At 45.3% G+C, this 20,762-nt stretch overlaps 2 protein-coding genes and 1 long non-coding RNA gene across 3 annotated transcripts; all 3 read left to right on the forward strand.

Moving 5' to 3' along the window:
* Positions 1 to 3,074: 3,074 nt before the first annotated feature.
* Positions 3,075 to 4,417, forward strand: LOC132862165 (epidermal differentiation-specific protein-like). Its single transcript, XM_060894053.1, has one exon. The coding sequence runs from the start codon at positions 3,127 to 3,129 to the stop codon at positions 4,129 to 4,131; it is 1,005 nt and encodes a 334-aa protein (XP_060750036.1). The 5' UTR covers positions 3,075 to 3,126; the 3' UTR covers positions 4,132 to 4,417.
* A 2,804-nt stretch (positions 4,418 to 7,221) lies between these two features.
* Positions 7,222 to 11,630, forward strand: LOC132862407 (uncharacterized). Its single transcript, XR_009650025.1, has 7 exons — positions 7,222 to 7,402; positions 7,879 to 7,957; positions 8,240 to 8,416; positions 8,642 to 8,919; positions 9,546 to 9,738; positions 9,837 to 9,927; positions 11,599 to 11,630. It is a non-coding gene; the product is annotated as an uncharacterized LOC132862407 (long non-coding RNA).
* Positions 11,631 to 13,927: 2,297 nt separating this feature from the next.
* Positions 13,928 to 16,013, forward strand: LOC132862550 (uncharacterized). Its single transcript, XM_060894610.1, has one exon. The coding sequence runs from the start codon at positions 13,932 to 13,934 to the stop codon at positions 16,011 to 16,013; it is 2,082 nt and encodes a 693-aa protein (XP_060750593.1). The 5' UTR covers positions 13,928 to 13,931.
* Positions 16,014 to 20,762: the final 4,749 nt, after the last annotated feature.

The following is a 20,762-nucleotide window of genomic DNA, read 5'->3' on the forward strand; positions in this document are numbered from 1 at the left end:
GGAGGTGAACGTGAATTATTGATTTTATTAAAAAATTTAAGAGAATGTTGATAGCATTTGATCCGTGGTAAATTATTCATGGCATCAGACCCTCAACCTTCTGGTGAGGTAGAGAGGCGAATATATCCTGCTGATACTGCTGCCTTGATATACTGGTCTATAGCCTAGGTTTCAGAGTGAGGGGGTAAACTCTGCCCTTGGGTGCAGAGGTGTTAGTGAGCACGGTCTGAGGGTCCACCAGTATGTCATGGTGTTCCTCAGGGATTGTAATCATGTCTCTGGGTTTCAGACTTTCGACAGTGGTGGTACAGCATGGAAGGCTAAGAGTGGTTTTCAAACAGTGAATTAACAGCGAGTTAATTCCTTGTCAATCCAGGAAATCTGGGGGTTGTGAATCTGTAGCAATGGAAATCCCAGTATTACTGGGTTAGTGTGAGATGACATGATGAAGAGGATGAGCTTCTCAACATGAAAGAGGCTGATTTGCAGCACCATTGGTTCGGTCTGATGAGTTATGAAGCCGTTCCTGATGGGCTGGTTATCTAAGGCTGTGACTTTTAGGGGGCAACATGCAGCACTGTGGGCAGATGAAGATCTTCCACAAGTTGTTGATGGATTAAGCTCACGGCCGATCTGGAGTAAACTAGAACAAAGATGTGACTGGTCTCATTTGTGAAATGCAATTGCACGGCAATTGTAACCTAAAAGGGTGCAGCTCACCTCAGGCTTGGCCACAGTAAAGGCGAAGCTGCCACAGGACATTTACATTTACAGCATTTGGCAGACACCCTCATTCAGAGCGACAAAGATGCAGACGATGCTCCTCCATGAATACCCATTTTCCCGACCTGCATGGGTTCTGGTAATCCTCACACCACCAACAGCTACAGTATATATAGAAATACACGCTTGAATAATCTTAACAGATTCTCGCTTTCATCGTGTTCTGCACTGTCTGTAGGTCTCTGGGCAAACTGCAAGCTTCAGCCATGAACAAGATCATTGTCTATGAACAAACCTTCACCACTGATCTGACTTGAGAGTTTTCAGGATCTGTCACTGAGAGCTTTCGGTTCAGCAATTCCACCCAGATTGGTTTCGGAACCAAATTTTGAATTATCACTGTTTGGTTCCAGAAATGAGTACATCTTAAATGCCAGTGAGACCCATTGAATTCAATGAGGAGAAGATCTAATACAGCCATGTTAGTACAAAACATTGATGCTGTGTTGTGACATGGACCAACACAAAGCAGAAATTATCTTTCATTTAGTATATACATCCAGCATTTCAATTATACATCCAGCATTAAGTCATATATATACACAATTAATAGTATCAGTGAGATAATAACAACATCAGAACCATTACAATCTGCAGGAAACCTCATGGAAGTCATCTGTGTTTCAGAAAACAGAACACAGAAAAACATACTGTAGTTTTAATGTTTCAGAAAAATGTATTTTGTTATTGTGCAACTAGTCAATTTGGATGTTACTGTATCAGCAAAGAAGGCAGTACATGTGAGTACAGTCACTTCTGCAAAATGTAGGCAGTTTACCCAGATGCTACTGTCTCAGCGTAATAGGTGTTAGTGTAGTCAGGATTACTGAAAAAAGAAGAGAATCTAATTCAGAGAAACAAATTCTATAACAATCAGTAGAACAATATTAATCTCACAGTGAATATAAAGAGGCAAAATATCAATAAGGTACAAAAACACAATACAAATAGCAAAGATTCCAGAAAACAGAACAAGATCAAAACAACAGTGATGTGTGACTGGATTAATTTGTCTCAAGACTTTGAAAGGTCTGATGTATCTGTCTCCAGGGGGTCATATAAAGACAACGCATACAATCAAATTGCCGTCTTTGTATGACCTGCTGGAGGTGAACGTGAATCATTGATTTTATTAAAAAAGTTAAAAGAATGTTGATAGCATTTAATCCGTGGTAAATTATTCATGGCATCAGACCCTCAACCTTCTGTTGAGGTATAGAGGCGAATATATCCTCCTGATACTGCTGCCTTGATATACTGGTCTATAGCCTAGGTTTCAGAGCGAGGGGGTAAACTCTGCCCTTCGGTGCAGAGGTGTTAGTAAGCACAGTCTCAGGGTCCACCAGTATGTCATGGTGTTCCTCAGGGATTGTAATCATGTCTCTGGGTTTCAGACTTTCGACAGTGGTGGTAAAGCATGGAAGGCTAAGAGTGGTTTTCAAACAGTGAATTAACAGCGAGTTAATTCCTTGTCAATACAGGAAATCTGGGGGTTGTGAATCTGTAGCAATGGGTTCTGGTAATCCTGATAAACAGATAACAGCTTGTAATATTTACCCTTTGGTTAAGTGAGAAGTGTGAAGACTGCATTTGCTGTTAAAAGGTAAACCAGAGAGATAAGATCAGAGAGCGATCTATGGGAGAAAACCAACCATTTTAGAATTGAGTAAAGAGGAAAAATCTATAAGAGGCATTGAATAAACACTGAGCAGAGTCAATACAGCTAGAAATGTCCTGTGATAGAAAAAGATGCCTCTGCTGTGCTGAACAACCAGACATTGAACAGGTTGGCCCAGGGATCCTGGACCAAAAAACATATACAGGCTTGTTATAATGTAAAGAGTCTGTCCAATCTGATCGGTCTACAAACTCCTCTTTAGTCCATTCCAATCCCTGATCATTGCCTAAATCCAAGTCTGACCATCAGTACAATTTAATGATTATGTGTACAGCCACTATGATGCACACCTACTGTGTAGAGGGTGGTAAGGACTGGAAATGTTTGCTGTGAGGACAGTAGAACCTGACAGCAGTAAAACCTAACAGAATTGCAAAGTGAAGTATACCTTGATGACACTATGATCTATTCAATGATCTGGGAAGATCGTCTTAAAAGATTGGCTGAGACTTTTTTGTTTGTTTGTTTAATATGTTGTTGTTGTTACTTTTTAGGGAGGAGCTGTAACATTATACCAGTTACTGTAAAATGTGTGTTTCTACTTTTCACACCACCAACAGCTACAGTATATATAGAAATACACGCTTGAATAATCTTCACAGATTCTCGCTCTCATCGTGTTCTGCACTGTCTGTAGGTCTCTGGGCAAACTGCAAGCTTCAGCCATGAACAAGATCATCGTCTATGAACATCCTGACTTTAAGGGCCTCAGCAAAGAGTTCACTTCTGATGTCCCTGATTTAACTAAACTAAATTTTAATGACTGCATCTCCTCTCTGAAAGTCATCGGGAATCCATGGGTGGGGTACAATGGTGTTAATTACACTGGTGAACTGACTGTCTGTGAGGAAGGAGAATATGCTAATGTGTACTACTACAACGACATTTCTTCACTACAGATGGTGACAGAAGACCTGGACAATCCTCAGATCACACTGTATGAACACGAGAACTATAAGGGCCAGAGCCTCGTCCTCGACTGTGAGACCAACTTGCATTATGGCGATTTTAATGACAAAGCATCTTCTCACAAGGTGCAGAGAGGAGCCTGGGTTCTGTATCAGCATGGACAGAGAGGTGGATATATCCGGGTGGCCAGAGCTGGTCGTGATGTTCCTAAGTACGAATGGTTTGACAACCGTCTGAGTCACATCCGTCCTCTTAAAGCTGGCAAAACCACCATTAAAGCTGAATTGGAATGGGACAAAAAGAAAGAAAGTTTAAAAAAAGTCATCATCGACTCCATCACTGGTGTTAATTATGGATCTGAGAAACAAACCTTCACCACTGATCCGACTCAAGTTTATTCAGGATCTGTCACTGAGAGCTTCCGGTTCAGCGATTCCACCCAGATTGGTTTCGGAACCAAATTTGAATTATCACTGTTTGGTTCCAATACTGAGAGCACCTTAAATGTCAGTAACACCTTTACAGTGGAGAAGGGCAGCAGCAACACCAGATCTACACCTCAAAGTATCAAAGTCTCCTTGCCAGTCAACATTCCTCCTCACACCAAACTCACAGTGAACGTGGTGAGGAAGGAAATGACTGTTGTGATCCCGGTCAAGCTGACCATCACCAGCGGCTCTAACAGTAAGGTCGAGTATGGAGAGTACTGGTGCGAGCAGGGGAACTCTATTACCACTGAATTCAAGGAGGAGAAGATCTAATACAGCCAAGTTAGAACAAAACATTGATGCTGTGTTGTGACATGGACCAACACAAAGCAGAATCTTTCTTTCATTTAGTATAAGTAATTAATATACTGTATGTATCACTGTATTATGATTCAGTTAATGTTTTGGTTTATTAGTACCCTGCATGTACTAGTTTTAGTACCTAATGATGGAACAATGTGCAGCCATGTAATGTGATCTTACTGGCCTGGTTATTGTACATCCAATTATACAATGATTTTTATTCTTACATTAAAATGAAATAAAACTAAAAAAAGTGTGTTTGTCTCAGTGATATTTATGAAGGCTGCATTTGTAAATAAAATAGTTTCTGTAAATCCACTGCACAAAATAACATTAAGTATGATCTTGGTTTTAACAGCGACCTTGTTAATACAGGTTCAGTGCACAAATGATCGGCAACTAGTTGAACTCTGTAGGCTTTAAAAAAGGAGATATTATATTTTATAGCTTACAGACTTTTTATTTTTTTATGTTTTTATTTTGACTCCATTTGGTCATGGTCTTGAATTGGACAACAGCAGAATTAAGCCATATATATAAATATACACTCAGCCTATAAACTAATAGTACCAGTGAGATAATAACAACATCACAATCTGCAGGAAACTTCATGGAAGTTATTCATTTTTCTCCTACTTGCACTTTTCAAAGGTTTCCTGGGTCTCAGAGGTGCGATATCTTCTTATTCCAAATACAGTATATGATCTACTTATTTAGATCCAAATTAAAACTTAAGCACTGAATAAAAAAAAGCATACAAATGATTGTTCACAGTTTAAAACACTGAGCCAAATTCATCTCGTGTAATTTGAACTAGGAATCTATGATTTTTGAATCAGAGATGAGAGCTCATCTCACAAAGTCAGTAATATACAAAGACTGACTAAAGGCTCAAACATTTACTAAAAGCCTGATTTGTTATTATATATTTTTGCCTGAGAAACTAGCATAGCAATGAATATAACCAGAATAACCAGCAGAGCCTTAAACAAAGCTCTATTTAAAAAGATCCAGGCATATGTTGTGCTCTTGCGCCCTCTGGTGGTCGAATCTATTTCAGCAACATCACTGGTTGCTCTCCTGTCTCAAGTTCAAGTTTTGCTTTATTATCAATCTTCTACATGTACAGTACATACAGAGAACTGAAATTGTGTTACTCTTAGTCCCAAGGTGCATACCGATAATATTAACAATAGAAGTTACATAAAGCAGCGCAAGGCATATGGCAGATAAAGTGCAAGTGCAAATGAGCAGACCAATGTTATACAAAGTGCCTGGTGCATGTCATCATAAGTTAGTGGGAGGGGGGAGTGGAAGGACCCGTGGATGTGGGATCTGGAGGGGTGGGGTGGGTTCATAGATCTATGGTGCCTGGGGCAGAAAAGGGAAGGGTGGGCAAGTTCGGGAGCGAGTTCAGCTTCCTGACAGCCTGATGAATGAATTGTTGTTCCTGGCCCGGAGACTCTGCAGTCTCCTCCCTGATGGCAGCAGACTGAAGAAGCTGTGTGATGGGTGGGTGGGTTCACCTGCAATGCAGAGGGCTTTGCGGTTGAGACGGATCTCATAAATGTCCTGGAGGGAGGGGAGAGAGACACCAATAATTTTCTCTGCTGCTCTTACTATGCATATTCCGGCAGGATGCGTTGCAAGCACCATACCACACAGTGATGCAGCTCGATAGAATGCTCTCGATGATGCCTCTGTAGAAGCTGTGCATGATGGGGGCGTGGCTCTGGCTCTTCTCAGTTTGTGGAGGAAGTAGAGACGCTGCTATGATTTCTCCTTCTAGTGGAGGGACGAGGATGAGCTGCTTCACGTTTTTCCCAAATATTAGTTTATTATTACTGTTCTGATTTTTCTCATATCTGCGATAAGTAAAGCATTGACAAAAAAATCATAATCATGTGTAATACCTTCCTCTTTAGGATGTCCAGTTCTTGGTGAAACAATAAATAAATCTGTAAAGGTGTAAAAAAAAAAAAAAGTAAAAGTGTTTTTTATGTCATTACAATCATATTTACTTTTAATTGGTACAATCCATAATAGATGCACTATATTGCCATGTTTTGGGACAATCCACCAAATCATTGAATTCAAGTGTTCCAATCACTTACATGGCCACAGGTGTATAAAATCATTTTGCAGCACCATTAGTTCAGTCTGATGAGTTATGAAGCCGTTCCTGATGGGCTGGTTATCTAAGGCTGTGACTTTTAGGGGGCAACATGCAGCACTGTGGGCAGATGAAGATCCTATAAAAAAGTTGTTGATGTATTAAGTTCACAGCCGATCTGGAGTCAACTAGAACAAAGATGTGACTGGTCTCATTTGCGAAATGCAATTGTACTGCAATTGTAACCTAAAAGGGTGCAGCTCACCTTGGCCGAACTCTGATTTTTTGGGCAGGATTCGCAGCAGCATCAGGCTTGGCCAAAGTAAAGGCGAAGCTGCCACAGAACATTTACATTTACATTTACAGATATATATATATATATATATATATATATATATATATATATATATATATATATATATTCCGTCGTGCATGACACATCCACCATTGAGAGTCTTGTTAGCAGCGCAGAATTGCAAAGTGAAGTATACCTCGATGACACTATGGTCTACTCAGTGATCTGGGAAGATCGTCTTAAGTTTGACTGAGACTTTTTTGTTTGTTTGTTTAATCTGGTGTTGTTATTTTTTAGGGAGGAGCTACATTTTACACCAACAAGCAGCTACATTATATTCAATTCAATTCAAGTTTATTTGTATAGCGCTTTTTACAATTGACATTGTCTCAAAGCAGCTTTACAGAACATAAACATAGAACAAAAGGTTAATATAAAGAATAATATAAAGATTAATATAATACAAAATTCAAGATTAATATTAGATATATTTAGTTCACAATGTGTATGTATTTATCCCCAAAGAGCAAGTCTGAGGTGACTCAGGCAGCAGTGGTGAGGAAAAACCCCCTTAGACGGTAAAGGAAGAAACTTTGAGAGGAACCAGACTCAAAGGGGAACCTCATCCTCATCTGGGTGAACATATATATATATGTAACAGAGTTTAAAAATATTTTTGTTAAATTCAGCAAAAATTGGGAAACTCGCCATTGGCTGTTGTGGACATGATATTGCGGGGCGGCGCTATATAATCAGAGTCTCACACCTGCTGACTTCCACTGCGACATTGATGCACTGTATGCTGATAAGCCTTTTGGTGCTGTTTTTCCCAGGTATGTGTTTTATTGAGTTTTTTCATGTTCTGTGTTAAAATATTAGCCCCAGCTGAGTGTTAGCAATTAGCACATGTGTGCTCTAATCTCACACGTGCTCTCATGTGTAACTGCGCCATTTTAGAGCTGCGTTCTTCTCTCCTCATTTCATTTATACAAAATATGTAAAATGATGGTTACTTGAGTTTATATCTTCACTGTATTAATGTGAATTGTCTTTATTAGTGTTTTATATTTTATTTTCTTATAAATATATAAATACAGGTGGTGCAGAATTTCTGCTCATTTCATTTGTAGGTCAAACCTTTTATACAGTACATGTTAAAGGACATTTTAAAACTTCTGTAAATGGGAAAATTGGGAAAAATACATTTGCAAACATAATTATTGTAAATGTGTCTGTCAATACCATTATTTGATAAATAATCCAGTACATGGGCTGGATGGTAATAATAAACAAACATATATTATTTCAGGAGTTTGCATGTTCTCCCCGTGCCTCGGGGGTTTCCTCCGGGTACTCCGGTTTCCTCCCCTGGTCCAAAGACATGCATGGTAGGTTTTTTGGCATCTCTGGAAAATTGTCCGTAGTGTGTGATTGCGTGAGTGAATGAGTGTGTGCCCTGCGATGGGTTGGCACTCCGTCCAGGGTGTATCCTGCCTTGATGCCTGATGACGCCTGAGATGGCACAGGCTCCCCGTGACCCGAGGTAGTTCGGATAAGCGGTAGAAGATGAATGAATGAATGAATGAATATTATTTCAGTGAAATGCTTTATCAAAGTATTTTTACATGAAATGACCTCTATGAGGCGTAACGTTACTGGCCCTATCACAGGTCAAACGGATGTGACGTATGGCGTATGCTAGCACTTAAATTGGCGGTTTCTTGGCGCGGTCTCGCAACTTGTACAAGATGTCTTTGGGAACAACTTACACATTGAGGAGGGGCACGTTGTCAGCTGTACTTCGAGAGGATGATATAACAGTGGACAACTTGCCGAGGATTTTTAAGGTTTGTTTTAGTTAAACTGTTTTAATCATCGATAACCTATAAACGTCCCCCTCCCTGTTGCTAATGAAATGTGTAGCAATCAGCATAAATTTCACTTATGCAAATTGATTTATACAAATTCATTAAATAAATTACATATATTCTCAGCCATAAATCTATTTACATGTTTGTGACTGTGAAAAAAAATTGTATTGTGATTGATTTGTTCTCTTGATTTCTCTTTAGGTAACACAATCAAGTGTTTACTTGACCAGTGACCAGGGAGTTTCAGTTTTTTCCATCCACATCTAGATTCTTTAGTTGTTTGGATCTCATGACTGGTGGAGGAACCTTCCAGGTGATGGGGATGAAATGTGCGGGGCATTACCAAGCCCAGTCACAAAGCCATTTCACCCAAACCCTGGTCAGAGTCGACCTCGTTTTAGTTTTTCAAGATCATCCACTGCTACTACTGCTGCTGCTCGCACACCCCATCCTGCAACTAATCAAAAAATCTACCAAAGGTACAGTAAGTTGCGTTTTTGAGTCTGTTTCTCTAGTTTTATTTTTTTCATTTAATGTTTTCACAAAAATCCAATCTCTTTTTACTGACATTCTTCATTTAATACTTTGTGGAACCTCTGTTTGACAAGATGATGGCTCTGAATCTTCTATAACCGGTAATAGTATACCATACATATTTATTAATACAAAATAATAGAAAATGACAGAAGCTACAAAGCCAGAAACAAACAATTAACCTAAGATGGTAAAAACTGACAAAAATATTTATATAAGACAATATATAAGACAAATGCACATTAATGGACTAATTAAAATAAGACGCAGATGAGAACTATGAGGTGTTGAGAAACAGGAACCCAACTTTAAAATAAGTTCAACAAAACTGGTAGGTATGACACACACACACACACACACACACACACACACACACAATTTTTCAATAACGTGTTGTGTTTGTAAAAAAAAACACATTACAAGAATGTACGAGTCTGGTTTCTAGGTTGCAGAAATGAAGTTAGCTGATATCGTTCATTCCTGTTGCAATTTTAATGCACTCCAAATGTCTGTGTTTAGAATATTCAAAACATCTGTTAGACACAATGTGCTTGTGTGTGTTCTTCCACAGAACCATTTTCCTTGGTCAACTTGAGGGTGACAAAATAGTACAGGACAAGGCCTTGGTAATCCCTTTTGAAGAGTCTGAGGCCTGTTTGTCTACCATCACAAAGTTAAAGAAGCCCTTGCTGTGGGTGCTGATGAAAACATCATTTTAACTGATAGTCAAGGAAACCTGCTCCTTGATGCCCCTGGCACAAAAGGTTCACCGCAGCTCATCAACATGCAAGTTACTACTTAGTGTATTACCATGACAGTACCATTCTGAATTTCACTATTCTATTTATCCTGTCTGTCACAGGTTCTGCTTATTGGAAGCAGAGGTCCAGGCACCTTTTTGCCATCAAAGATGTTTTTGCAGAAATGGGAAGAAGAAAAAGAAGAAAACTAGGGTACAATCAAAATTGCTTTCACCAGAAACATGTATTCATCTTTGAACATTTCATATATTCCTGCAAACAAAAATCTTAAGTGCTTTAGCGATTAGCCTAGTCCATACAGTAGGCTGTCAATTCTTATCACTCGACATCTGTGATTTTATGTACAAGTTCGGATGGGACTAGATGTACAAACCAAACACTCCCACTTTGTGTATTTTACAGAGGTGGGAGTGTCTCTTTCAAGTTAAGGTCCATAGATTGATGATAATGAAACACAATCAGAAGTCAGAGATGCAGTTTAATATAAATGAATTGTTACTGAAGAGATTTCTTTGCAGTTCACTCAGTAGAAGTCAACTTCAACGATCTGCAAGGAATTCCTAGGCTGCTCTGATCCTACACTCAATACAGCAATAATTGTACTTGAACAGAGTTCAGTAGGTTACACCATTACTTCAAGTTTATTATTTATTCTGATTATTCTGATTTGTTAAGCTATAGATTAACTTTGAAAATCTCCACATGTGGACATCTAGTTTCAGGGCCTGTGTTCGTGAAACATTTTTCTTGCCACTAAGAGTTCTCCTAAATCGCAGTAAAAGTTTTTAGCTACAAGTTTTCTCTTAAAACCTATTTACAAAGTAAAAACTACTTTGATGCACAGAGACAGTCCTATTGTGAACTATATGATCTGTCCTGTTGCCATGTTCTACATACTGTATAAGCCCATGTAAACATGGAGAAACCACGTTTCAGATATTACAGTGGCCAGTTTTTCACAGTTACAGGATTTTGCTGTTGATTTTGTTGTCAGATGGAAAAAACAGATAGCCAGCAGAATATGTGCTAGTTAAGAAGATCTATAGTGGTTCACATTGACCAAAACCTTTAAGAAAAAGTGTTTGTTATCTGCAGTGACAGACATTAACTTTCAGATTAGATTGGATTTCTCAGAGGACAATAAAGTTTGACACAAAACTGTTAGAAATTACTATGTATGCGACTAGTTTTTCTGAAGGTAGTTATAGAAATTAGTTTTACAGACATACTTTCTAATTTTAATCTCAAATACTTTTTGTAAAACTCACTAATGCAAAATCACTGATCTCAGGTGATAAGAATTGCAACTCGAATATTGCTTAGAAAACAATGTCTAAATATGGTTATGGATTCTTACATCTGTTAATTGTTAAAAATTTGAAGTGTATCAAAAACATTTTATGAAAGTTTGTGTAATAAAATGTGTACCTGTTGTTTTCTTAGGACAACTTTGTCCTTTCATTACCTGGATCATTAGTCTGACACTTAGGGATTATTTTCCTGAAAGTGTTTAAGCCAGGACTAGTTGTTATATTAGGATTTTAAAGTGTTTTTACAAACATACCTTACAAAAACCATTACTGGTTGTATATCTTAAGACACATGACACTGATATATTTTAAATTTCAAGTGCAAATTGTTTACAGTTGAGACAGATATTTTAGTCTAGGACTACTTAAAGGTGTAGTTCACCCAAAAATGGTCCACATTGACTTGACCATAGTAATTTTTTTCCTACTATGAAAAGTCAATGGGCCCCATTTTAAGGGTGGACTACTCCTTTAAACACTGTATGGGAAACTGACCCTTAGTGTTATCACATATAGTATTATTATTAGCACATTTCTGTAATGTTTTTTCCAGGAGTGATGAACAGACCTACAGTATGCTGGCGCACTGCTGTCGCAGTTCTTTTTCTAACTTCGCTCGGTGTTTCACTATGGGAATCGCTTTGGGCGTGACCAACTACGGAAGCTCTTATGACACCACGTCTGTCTTTGACAGACAGGTCGACCTGCGACCAGACTCCGCCTTGCCTATATCAGCCAGGTCGACCCCTGTCTTCGTCATTCGCGCTTTCTTCCCGTGGGAGACTGCAGCAAGCTCTCTCAGCGCATCCCGACCTGCTGATCTTGCTTAACTGTTCAATAGACGGACCGTTATTGGACTCCGTCGCCGAACGCGACATCAGTAGAGGGATTGTGGTGAGTGACAACCCTACACTTGGAGTAGCGTCCGCGTCGTGGCGAGCTATTCTTACCTCCTGCTGCGTGTTTAGTTACAGCGGTAGATAGCATCTAATTTGCTTCGGTCTACGCGTCAAGGCGGACCTACCGGAGGTTTAATCCACAGTCTAACAGGCTAACGTGTTGTGACGAGTCTTTAGACTACGCTATGTCGACGGCAATTACCCCCGCCAAAGGGCATGAGTCGAAGACTAAGGAGGCTGTATCCCGCCCTTGTCCATCATCATGTGGAGCTACCATCTCGGGCAGGGACCCTCATCCTATGTGCATAGTGTGTATGGGCCCGAAGCACGCTCAGACGTCGCTAGCGGACCCGCAGACATGCGCTCACTGTGCGTCATTGCCGGTGAAAATCTTGGAAAGGAGGCTGAAAGTGTCGGTGGCTAACCAGCAGGACCCTTGCCTGTCTGAAGCTGCCTCGACAGATATGGCCCATCTGCCGCGAGCTAGCAAGAGCTGGGCGGACATGATGGAAGCCGAGTCCCCGGACATGCCTCCGCGGTTCGATGGCCTGCTCATGCAGGTGGATGATGAACTGGGGGACGAGGACGCAGATGGCGATGCTAACTCTGACCTCCTCGATCTGGGTATGGACGACGAAGAGGAGGAGGACAATTCCCCCTTCCCAGTCCAACAGTCTAGACCACCTAGCACGACCGATTCGGCTCCCCCGGCTGACAGCAGCCTGCACGAAGTGTGCAAACGAGCCGCGGCGAAGTTGGGCCTAGCCTGGCCAGCCGCCAAAGCTGCCGAAGGTGCCGTGAGAGACCTTTACGATGGGAAAAGGCTGCCGCCGACCCACTCGGCAGCGAGACAGCTCTTGCCTGCCGTGCCTGCGTGCATGACGGAGATGTCTCGGTATTGGTCTAGCCCCTTTAAGAGTAAGCTCCCCACCAAGGGACACTCGATGTTGGAGATTCAGGGGATGGAGGAGCTGGGGTTGGCCGGACCCCCAGCGGTGGAGCCTTCGGTGGCGTTCCACCTCCATCCGAATCGGCAATCTGTTTCCTCCTCATCGCAGTTTTCACTGCCAAGTAAGACGGACCGCTTGACCGCCGCGACCTTTCAGAGGATGTACAAATACGCGGGGCAGTCCGTATGTTCGCTGAATGCTGTGACTTTGCTGTCAGCATATCAAGCGGAGATTTTGGAGGAGATGGGGCGCCAGTTGGACTCGGGTGTACCGAACCCGGCGCTCTGGGACGAGATCTGTGTGGTGAACGACCTGATTTTGCGCTCCTCACGCGGCGCGGTTCAGGGCTGTGGCCACATAATGGGCTTGGCCGTGTCAGGTGAGAGAGCGCTGTGGTTAAACCTGTCAGGCCTGGGCGACGCTCAGAAAGCGGAGGTGATGGATGCCCCTTACGACCCGGCTAAGGGCTTATTCGGGCCCGCTCTCGAGAAAATGAGAGAAACCAGCACCCTCAGAAAACAGGAGGATGAGGCTTTTCACCTCTGTTTGCCGCGCAAGCAGGCGGCGCGACCACCCCCTCAGCCGACGCGGCAGGGCTTCGCAGCAGCCGCAGCATCGAGGGGGAGGCCGATGGCCGCGAGAGCTGTGAGACCAGCTCACAGCGGACAGGTCGGTCAGCGACCGCGTCCAGATGGCTCCGGACCTTGGGGTAAGCATTCTTTTGCGGCCGCGGCGGCTAGGAACCGTCCGCCCCACCCCGAGGAAAGGAAGAAAAAGCGTGCGACCTGACGCACAGGTTTTCCCCGGTCCTTCTCTCTCCGCCGGCGAAGAGAAGAAGGCGGGAGTTCAGCCCTTCTGTTCTGAGTTTGTTAGGGGCTCATTATGTTCGCTCTCCTCCAGTTCAACGAAGAGAGGGAGGTCAGAGCCATGTGCGGTGTCACCAAGCACTCACACACACAGGGGAATTCATAATAAAGCATGCATTATCGCAGCCAAGCCACGGGCTGAGGGCGATATGCTCCCCGGGTTCGAGACACATGGGAATAAATGTTGCACTATCGCAGCCAGGCAAACAGCCGAGGGCGATATGTCTAAAAAATCCCGAAAAATGCAAAGGCATGGAATGCGCTCCCCCAGTCCCTCCGCTGGGGGCAGTGCTCGCTTCCCCGTCAGCGGGGGCCCGCACGGCGCGTGTGATGACGTCATCACTGCGCGACGATGGCGGGGCGGAAGTGTACGGGGGCCTTCTCTCGACCCGCATAGCCAGCTGGCGCGCATGCGTGGCTCATCCGTGGGTTTTAGCAACAGTGTCACGGGGATACAGGCTCCAATTTGCCATGAAACCGCCTCGTTTCAACGGGCTGATCATGTCAGTGGCCGAGGGAGAATCGGCTCGTGTGTTGACGGCCGAAATCGAAACCCTCCTGCACAAGCAGGCAATCAGAGTGGTACACGGGGAGGAAAGCTGTCAGGGCTTCTATTCCCGTTATTTCGTAGTTCCAAAGAAAGGCGGTTCAGCCCTCCGTCCCATTTTGGATCTACGAGTATTGAACAAGCACCTCAGAAAGTATTCATTCAAAATGCTGACACACAAGGTGCTGTGTCGATCGATTCGTCCAGGCGATTGGTTTGTTACGATAGATCTGGCGGACGCGTACTTCCACATAGATATTTATCCCTCTCACAGGAAATTCCTCAGGTTTGCATACCGGGGCACAGCATACGAATTTCAAACTATACCGTTCGGGCTATCATTAGCTCCGAGGGTTTTTACCAAGTGTGTGGAGGCAGCCCTGTTCCCGTTGAGGGACAAGGGCATAAGGATATTGTCTTACATAGACGATTATCTGATATGCTCGTCGTCAAGGGAGCGAGCCATAAGAGACGCAGAGATTGTCCTGTATCACCTCAGAGACCTGGGTTTCAGGATAAACATGATGAAGAGCCGGCTGGTGCCCTCTCAACATACGGAGTATTTAGGGCTCGGCTTGGACTCCCTTTCGTATCGAGTCACGTTGACGGAAGAGAGAATAGCGTCTTTCACACAATGTCTCGCTCGTTTTCAGAGGGGACGAGTAGTCCCGTACAGGCTGTGCTTGCGAATGCTGGGGCTGATGGCTTCGGTGATCGCGGTAGTGCGTTTGGGGCTACTCAAAATGAGGGATTTTCAGCGCTGGATCGCGCGCTTGCGTCTGTGCTCTCGCCGGCATCTCAACCGACCGGTGAGAGTCACTCATGCGTGCGTCGAAGCGCTCAGACACTGGAAAGGCCCTGTGACGTTCAGATCGGGGATTCCCTTAGGGGCGGTGTCATCGAGAATAACTTTGACAACGGACGCGTCATTGAAGGGTTGGGGTGCAACCCTAATGGGCAGGACTGTGAACGGCGCGTGGCCACCACAGTTGGTGCACGAACATATAAACTATTTGGAGCTGTTGGCGGTGTGGCTGGCACTGAAACATTTTCTGAGTTTCCTCAGAGGTCGGCATGTTTTAGTGAAAACGGACAACACCACGGTGGTTGCTTACATCAACCGTCAGGGGGGCACACGCTCCCTTCAGCTGCATCGGTTGGCGACGAAGCTGATCGTGTGGTGCGACACACGGCTTCTGTCCCTCCGGGCGACTCACGTTCCGGGGATCTTGAACAGAGGGGCGGATTTACTGTCCAGGGGAAATCCCCTGTACGGAGAGTGGAAACTCCATCCTCAGGTGGTCAGCCAGATATGGCAGAGGTACGGTCAGGCTGCCGTCGATCTCTTCGCCTCGCGAGAAAACGCTCATTGCCCTCTGTATTTCTCCCTGGTGGACGCAAATGCACCGTTGGGTGTGGATGCTTTGGCCCATCGATGGCCGGACGTGCTTCTGTATGCGTTTCCCCCTCTGAGCTTAATCTCCCCCACTTTAGCCAGAGTGAGGGAGCGGTGTCTGTCATTGATTCTGGTAGCCCCGCGCTGGCCATCCCGACATTGGGTGGCGGAGATTGTCCAGCTATTGTCGGGGCAGCCGTGGCCCCTCCCCCCACGGAGGGACCTCCTGTCTCAGGCGGGGGGGGAGATTTACCATCCTCATCCGGACATGTTAGCCCTCTGGGCCTGGCCCGTGAGAGGTGGAATCTGAATGCGGCTGGCTTGCCCTCGTCAGTTATACAGACTATTCAGAGTGCGAGGGCCTCTTCTACCCGCGCTCTTTATAGCAATAAATGGCGTGTTTTTGAGGAATGGTGTGGGCGGAGAGTGATTATCCCTTTTCAGTGCTCTGTTAGGGATATATTATGCTTCCTCCAGGATCTGCTTGATAAAAGGAAGGCTTTCTCCACCATTAAGGTGTACCTGGCGGCTATTTCAGCCTGCCATGTAGGTTTTGGTGACAGGTCGGCAGGCCAGCACCCTTTAATAAGTCGTTTTATGAAGGGGGCGCGCCGCATACGGCCGGTGTCTAGGCAGATGGTTCCTTTATGGGATCTGCCCATCGTCTTAGAAGCCCTGTCCCAACATCCTTTTGAGCCGATAGAGGCGGTGAGTCTTAAGTATCTCTCTCTTAAGACGGCACTGCTCCTGGCTTTGGTGACAGCCAAGCGTGTGAGTGATTTACATGCTTTGTCGGTTAGCCCGTCTTGCTTACAGTTCGCTCCGGGGCTCACTAAAGTTTCTTTCCGTCCTAACCCTGCGTTTGTGCCCAAGGTTTTGGAGTCGACATATAGGTGCCCGTCTACTGAACTGGCGGCTTTTCATCCTCCACCGTTTTCTTCTCCGGAGGAGCGGAAACTCAATGCATTATGCCCGGTGCGGGCTCTTCGGGCGTATGTGGGCAGGACAGCTGGTTTCAGAACTTGTGACCAGCTGTTTGTGTCTTGGGCTACTCCCCACACAGGGAAGCCGTTATCTCGGCAGCGGCTGTCCCACTGGATTGTGGAGGCGATATCTGTGGCGTATGGTTGCAGAGGTCTTCAGCCCCCTGCGGGCTTGAGAGCCCACTCCACTAGGGGTATGGCCACGTCGTGGGCTTTACTCAGGGGAGTTTCCGTTCTGGACATTTGCTCGGCGGCGAGTTGGGCAACGCCGCATACGTTTGTACGATTCTATAGGCTGGACGTTTCGGGACCGTCCTTAGCACACGCGGTGCTGGGGGCCGGTACTGCTGTACCCGTTTGGAAACAGTAATATGGGTGCAATCCGGGAGCTGTCTATATCTCCCATAGTGAAACACCGAGCGAAGTTAGAAAAAGAACGTTGGGTTACTTAACGTAATCCCCGGTTCTTTGATAACAGAGTGAGGTGTTTCACCAGCACTTCCCTCCTTGCACTTGGACGGGAAGAAATCTCGTTAATGACGAAGACAGGGGTCGACCTGGCTGATATAGGCAAGGCGGAGTCTGGTCGCAGGTCGACCTGTCTGTCAAAGACAGACGTGGTGTCATAAGAGCTTCCGTAGTTGGTCACGCCCAAAGCGATTCCCATAGTGAAACACCTCACTCTGTTATCAAAGAACCGGGGATTACGTTAAGTAACCCAACGTTTGGTTGGTTGTCGAGAGTGTGTCAACGCTATACTCCAGGAGGGTCAAGGATGTGTTAAGTGTCGGTCTCCAATTACAGAGGAATCCCTGGTGGCTGTAGCTGGCCTCTCTGAAGTTTTGAATGTAATTAGGGCCATAGAAGAGCAGTACACTTCTGTATAAAAGTGTATATGCATGTAAAAGATGCATGTTTCAAATGTTAAAAAAGTTCATGCACAATAAGACAAGTTTAAATAGTCCTGTTATTTATTTTTTGGTGGCTGTAGTTGGCCACTCTAAAGTTTTAAATCTAATTAGGCCCACAGAAGAGCTGTAGTATATGCAGTATTGTTATATGCTATAATGAATGTTCAAATGTTCATTTACGTCCAGAAGAAAACTTAATAAAACTGTATTGTTCTTTTATAATTTCTTCTAGTTCTTTTACACATCGCATGCTACAGTTTACAATAAAAAATAAAAAAAAACACCATCAGATAAGTTTTGTCTGTCAGTGGTGCGATATAAAGCATCTCTATGCACATCTTCTGGTGATGTTAATTAGTTCAGACAGACAGTCTTGGTATGGTCTGTAATACTCATTTACAGTGTTGTTCAGTACATTATCAAGGTCAAAATACAGTTCATTAAACTCTGTCTCTGCCCTAATTTTCACACACAATCATAATAAAATAAAAACAATATTATCATCATTGCACAATATTTATCTATTCATATTTTGTTGCAGAAAACAATTACAGATTTGACAATAATGCAAAATAAAAGTTACACCATTACACATTTCATTTGGATCGCGGTTAAAGCCTATCGCGTGCGCTGCGGGTAACTCACGGGATGGGTAGCATAATAAGAAATAACGTGCATTTTAATAAATCACGGGTGGGTCGGAGGCGGATATGATAGATATGATAATTCACTTTTCTTTCTTTATAAATGAGAGTTCATTTAAAACAGCATTCGTTAAAAAAGGATTAAATGCTATCGAAGCTGCTGATTCGGGTGACGTTTATGGTTCCAGCATCTCTAATGTACAGTAAGAAAAAAGATTAAGCTGTAGATGATTTTAATTGCAGTCTGAATGTCCACATCAGTGGTCACCATCACTATTTCAGAATGTGGTAGACATTACAGTAGGTGGTTCTAAAGCTATGTCAGCATGAGACCCCCTGGCAGTATGCAATGTGCGTCCTAGTTTGTGTCCCCTTCCACAGAAAATGAATGACACTAAACAATTTCAAACTTACAAACCATACATATGAAATAATACAAAAGAATGCTTTATGCAATGATTTGATAAGTTATGTTTGTTGGTAGTCTTTTTTCTCTGATGATTACATTCTATAACTTCTATAGGCATAGCTCATAAAATGTCAAAAGTGTGGCTTGCCCTCTGTGCCATCTGGCAACTCCGCAGGAGGCATGATGACTATCCGTTTGGGAACAACTTGTTACGCCAAACACAGAGGTGAAAGCCGAAGTGAAGGCAAACTGTTTTAATTCCACAAACAACTGGTTAGCAGAGATAAATATCCGGTGGTGCGCTAGAGAGCGCGGCCCACGAAGTCCGGAAGAGAATGCTAACGGCGTGTTGGAAGCACGCCGAACCATTGGTAATAACGGACGCTGGTTAGCGTGAGAGAGGGGATCTTATAGGGTTGGTGATGAGGTAGAAACGAGAGTCAGGTGTGTGTCATTAGTACGCCGGCGGGCCGCTCCGTGCGGGCGGGGCACGCATGGGAGAAGAGTCAGGTAGCTCCCTGACACCACCCCCCCCTCCAGGGGCGGCACCGGACGCCCTGACCCTACGACAAGGACGACCCCTAGCCCTGGGCGCCGGGCGGTGCGGGTGGGCAGTATGGAAATCTGCCAGCAGGCCCGGGTCCAGCACGTCCTGTCGTGCTACCCAAGATTGATCCTCCGCGCCGTACCCCTCCCAGTCCACCAGGTATTCGAGGCGACCCCCACGCCTCCTGGAGTCAAGGACCTCCCGCACTGCATAGACGCCCGGCTGAGCTACGACCTCCGGCTGGACAGGCTCCACGGGGCCACCTGGAGGGCGAGAAATGGGCGAGACACACGGCTTCAGCAGGGACACGTGAAAGGTTGGGTGTATGCGGTACCCCGGTGGCAGCTCCAGCCGGTAGGACACGTCACTAATCCTCCTGGCGATCCTGAACGGCCCAATGAACCGGGGGCTGAGCTTGCGGCACGGCAGTTTCATCTTCAGGTCCTTCGTAGAGAGCCACACTCGATCCCCGGGGCGGTAACCTGGAGACTCCAGACGTCTCGCGTCGGCGTGCCGGCGGGTGGTGCGGAGGGCCCGACACAACTGGGTGTGCGCCGATTCCCAGACCCGGTTGCTCTCCCGGAACCAGGCATCCACCGAAGGCACGTCGCTGGGCTGATCCGACCAGGGGAACAAGGGCGGTTGGAACCCCAGCAAGCATTGGAAAGGGGTGAGGCCCGTGGAGTCCTGGCGAAGCGAGTTCTGAGCATACTCCGCCCAGGGTAAGAACCGTGCCCAATCTCCCTGATCTTGGCTGCAGTAAGTCCTCAAGTACCTGTTCAGCTCCTGTATCTTGCGTTCCGCCTGGCCGTTGGACTGAGGGTGGTAACCCGACGTCAGATTTACTGACACCCCCAGGAGCCGGAAGAAGGCACGCCAAACCCGAGAGGAGAATTGGGGCCCACGGTCCGAAACTATCTCCTCCGGGAGATCAAAGTTCCTGAATACGTGATGAAACAAGGCCTCGGCCGTCTCGAGGGCCGTGGGCAACCCCTTTAGAGGCACAAGTCGGCAGGCCTTAGAGAAGCGATCCACCGCTACCAGGATACACGTGTTTCCCCCCGACCGTGGCAAGTCGGTCACAAAGTCGATGCCTAGGTGTGACCAGGGGCGCTGAGGGACGGGGAGCGGCACCAACTTGCCGACGGGCAGGTGGCGAGGTACCTTGGCCATGGCGCAGGTGGAATACTCCTGGACGTAGCGGGTAACCTCTTCTGCCATCCTTGGCCACCAGTAGCGAGCCTGAAGGAGCTGGACCGTCCTCCTCTCTCCTGGGTGACCCGTGCCCGGTCCCTCATGGACCGACTGGATTAGCTCCCCGCGGCAGGATGTGGGAACAAAAACCCTTCCCTCAGGGCACCCTCTGGGGGCGTGCTCCCTGACGGAGGCCGCACGGATCTCGCTGTCCATGTCCCAGACAATAGGCCCCACGACGATCGAAGGAGGGAGAATGGGGTCCGGATGTCTGGGTTCCTCAGGCCCGAATATCCGGGACAGGGCGTCGGCCTTTCCGTTGAGCGCACAAGCTCGGTAGGTGACTTGAAACTGGAACCGAGTGAAGAAGA

This window comes from Tachysurus vachellii, chromosome 19, assembly GCF_030014155.1.
Source record: "Tachysurus vachellii isolate PV-2020 chromosome 19, HZAU_Pvac_v1, whole genome shotgun sequence".
NCBI lineage: Eukaryota > Metazoa > Chordata > Actinopteri > Siluriformes > Bagridae > Tachysurus > Tachysurus vachellii.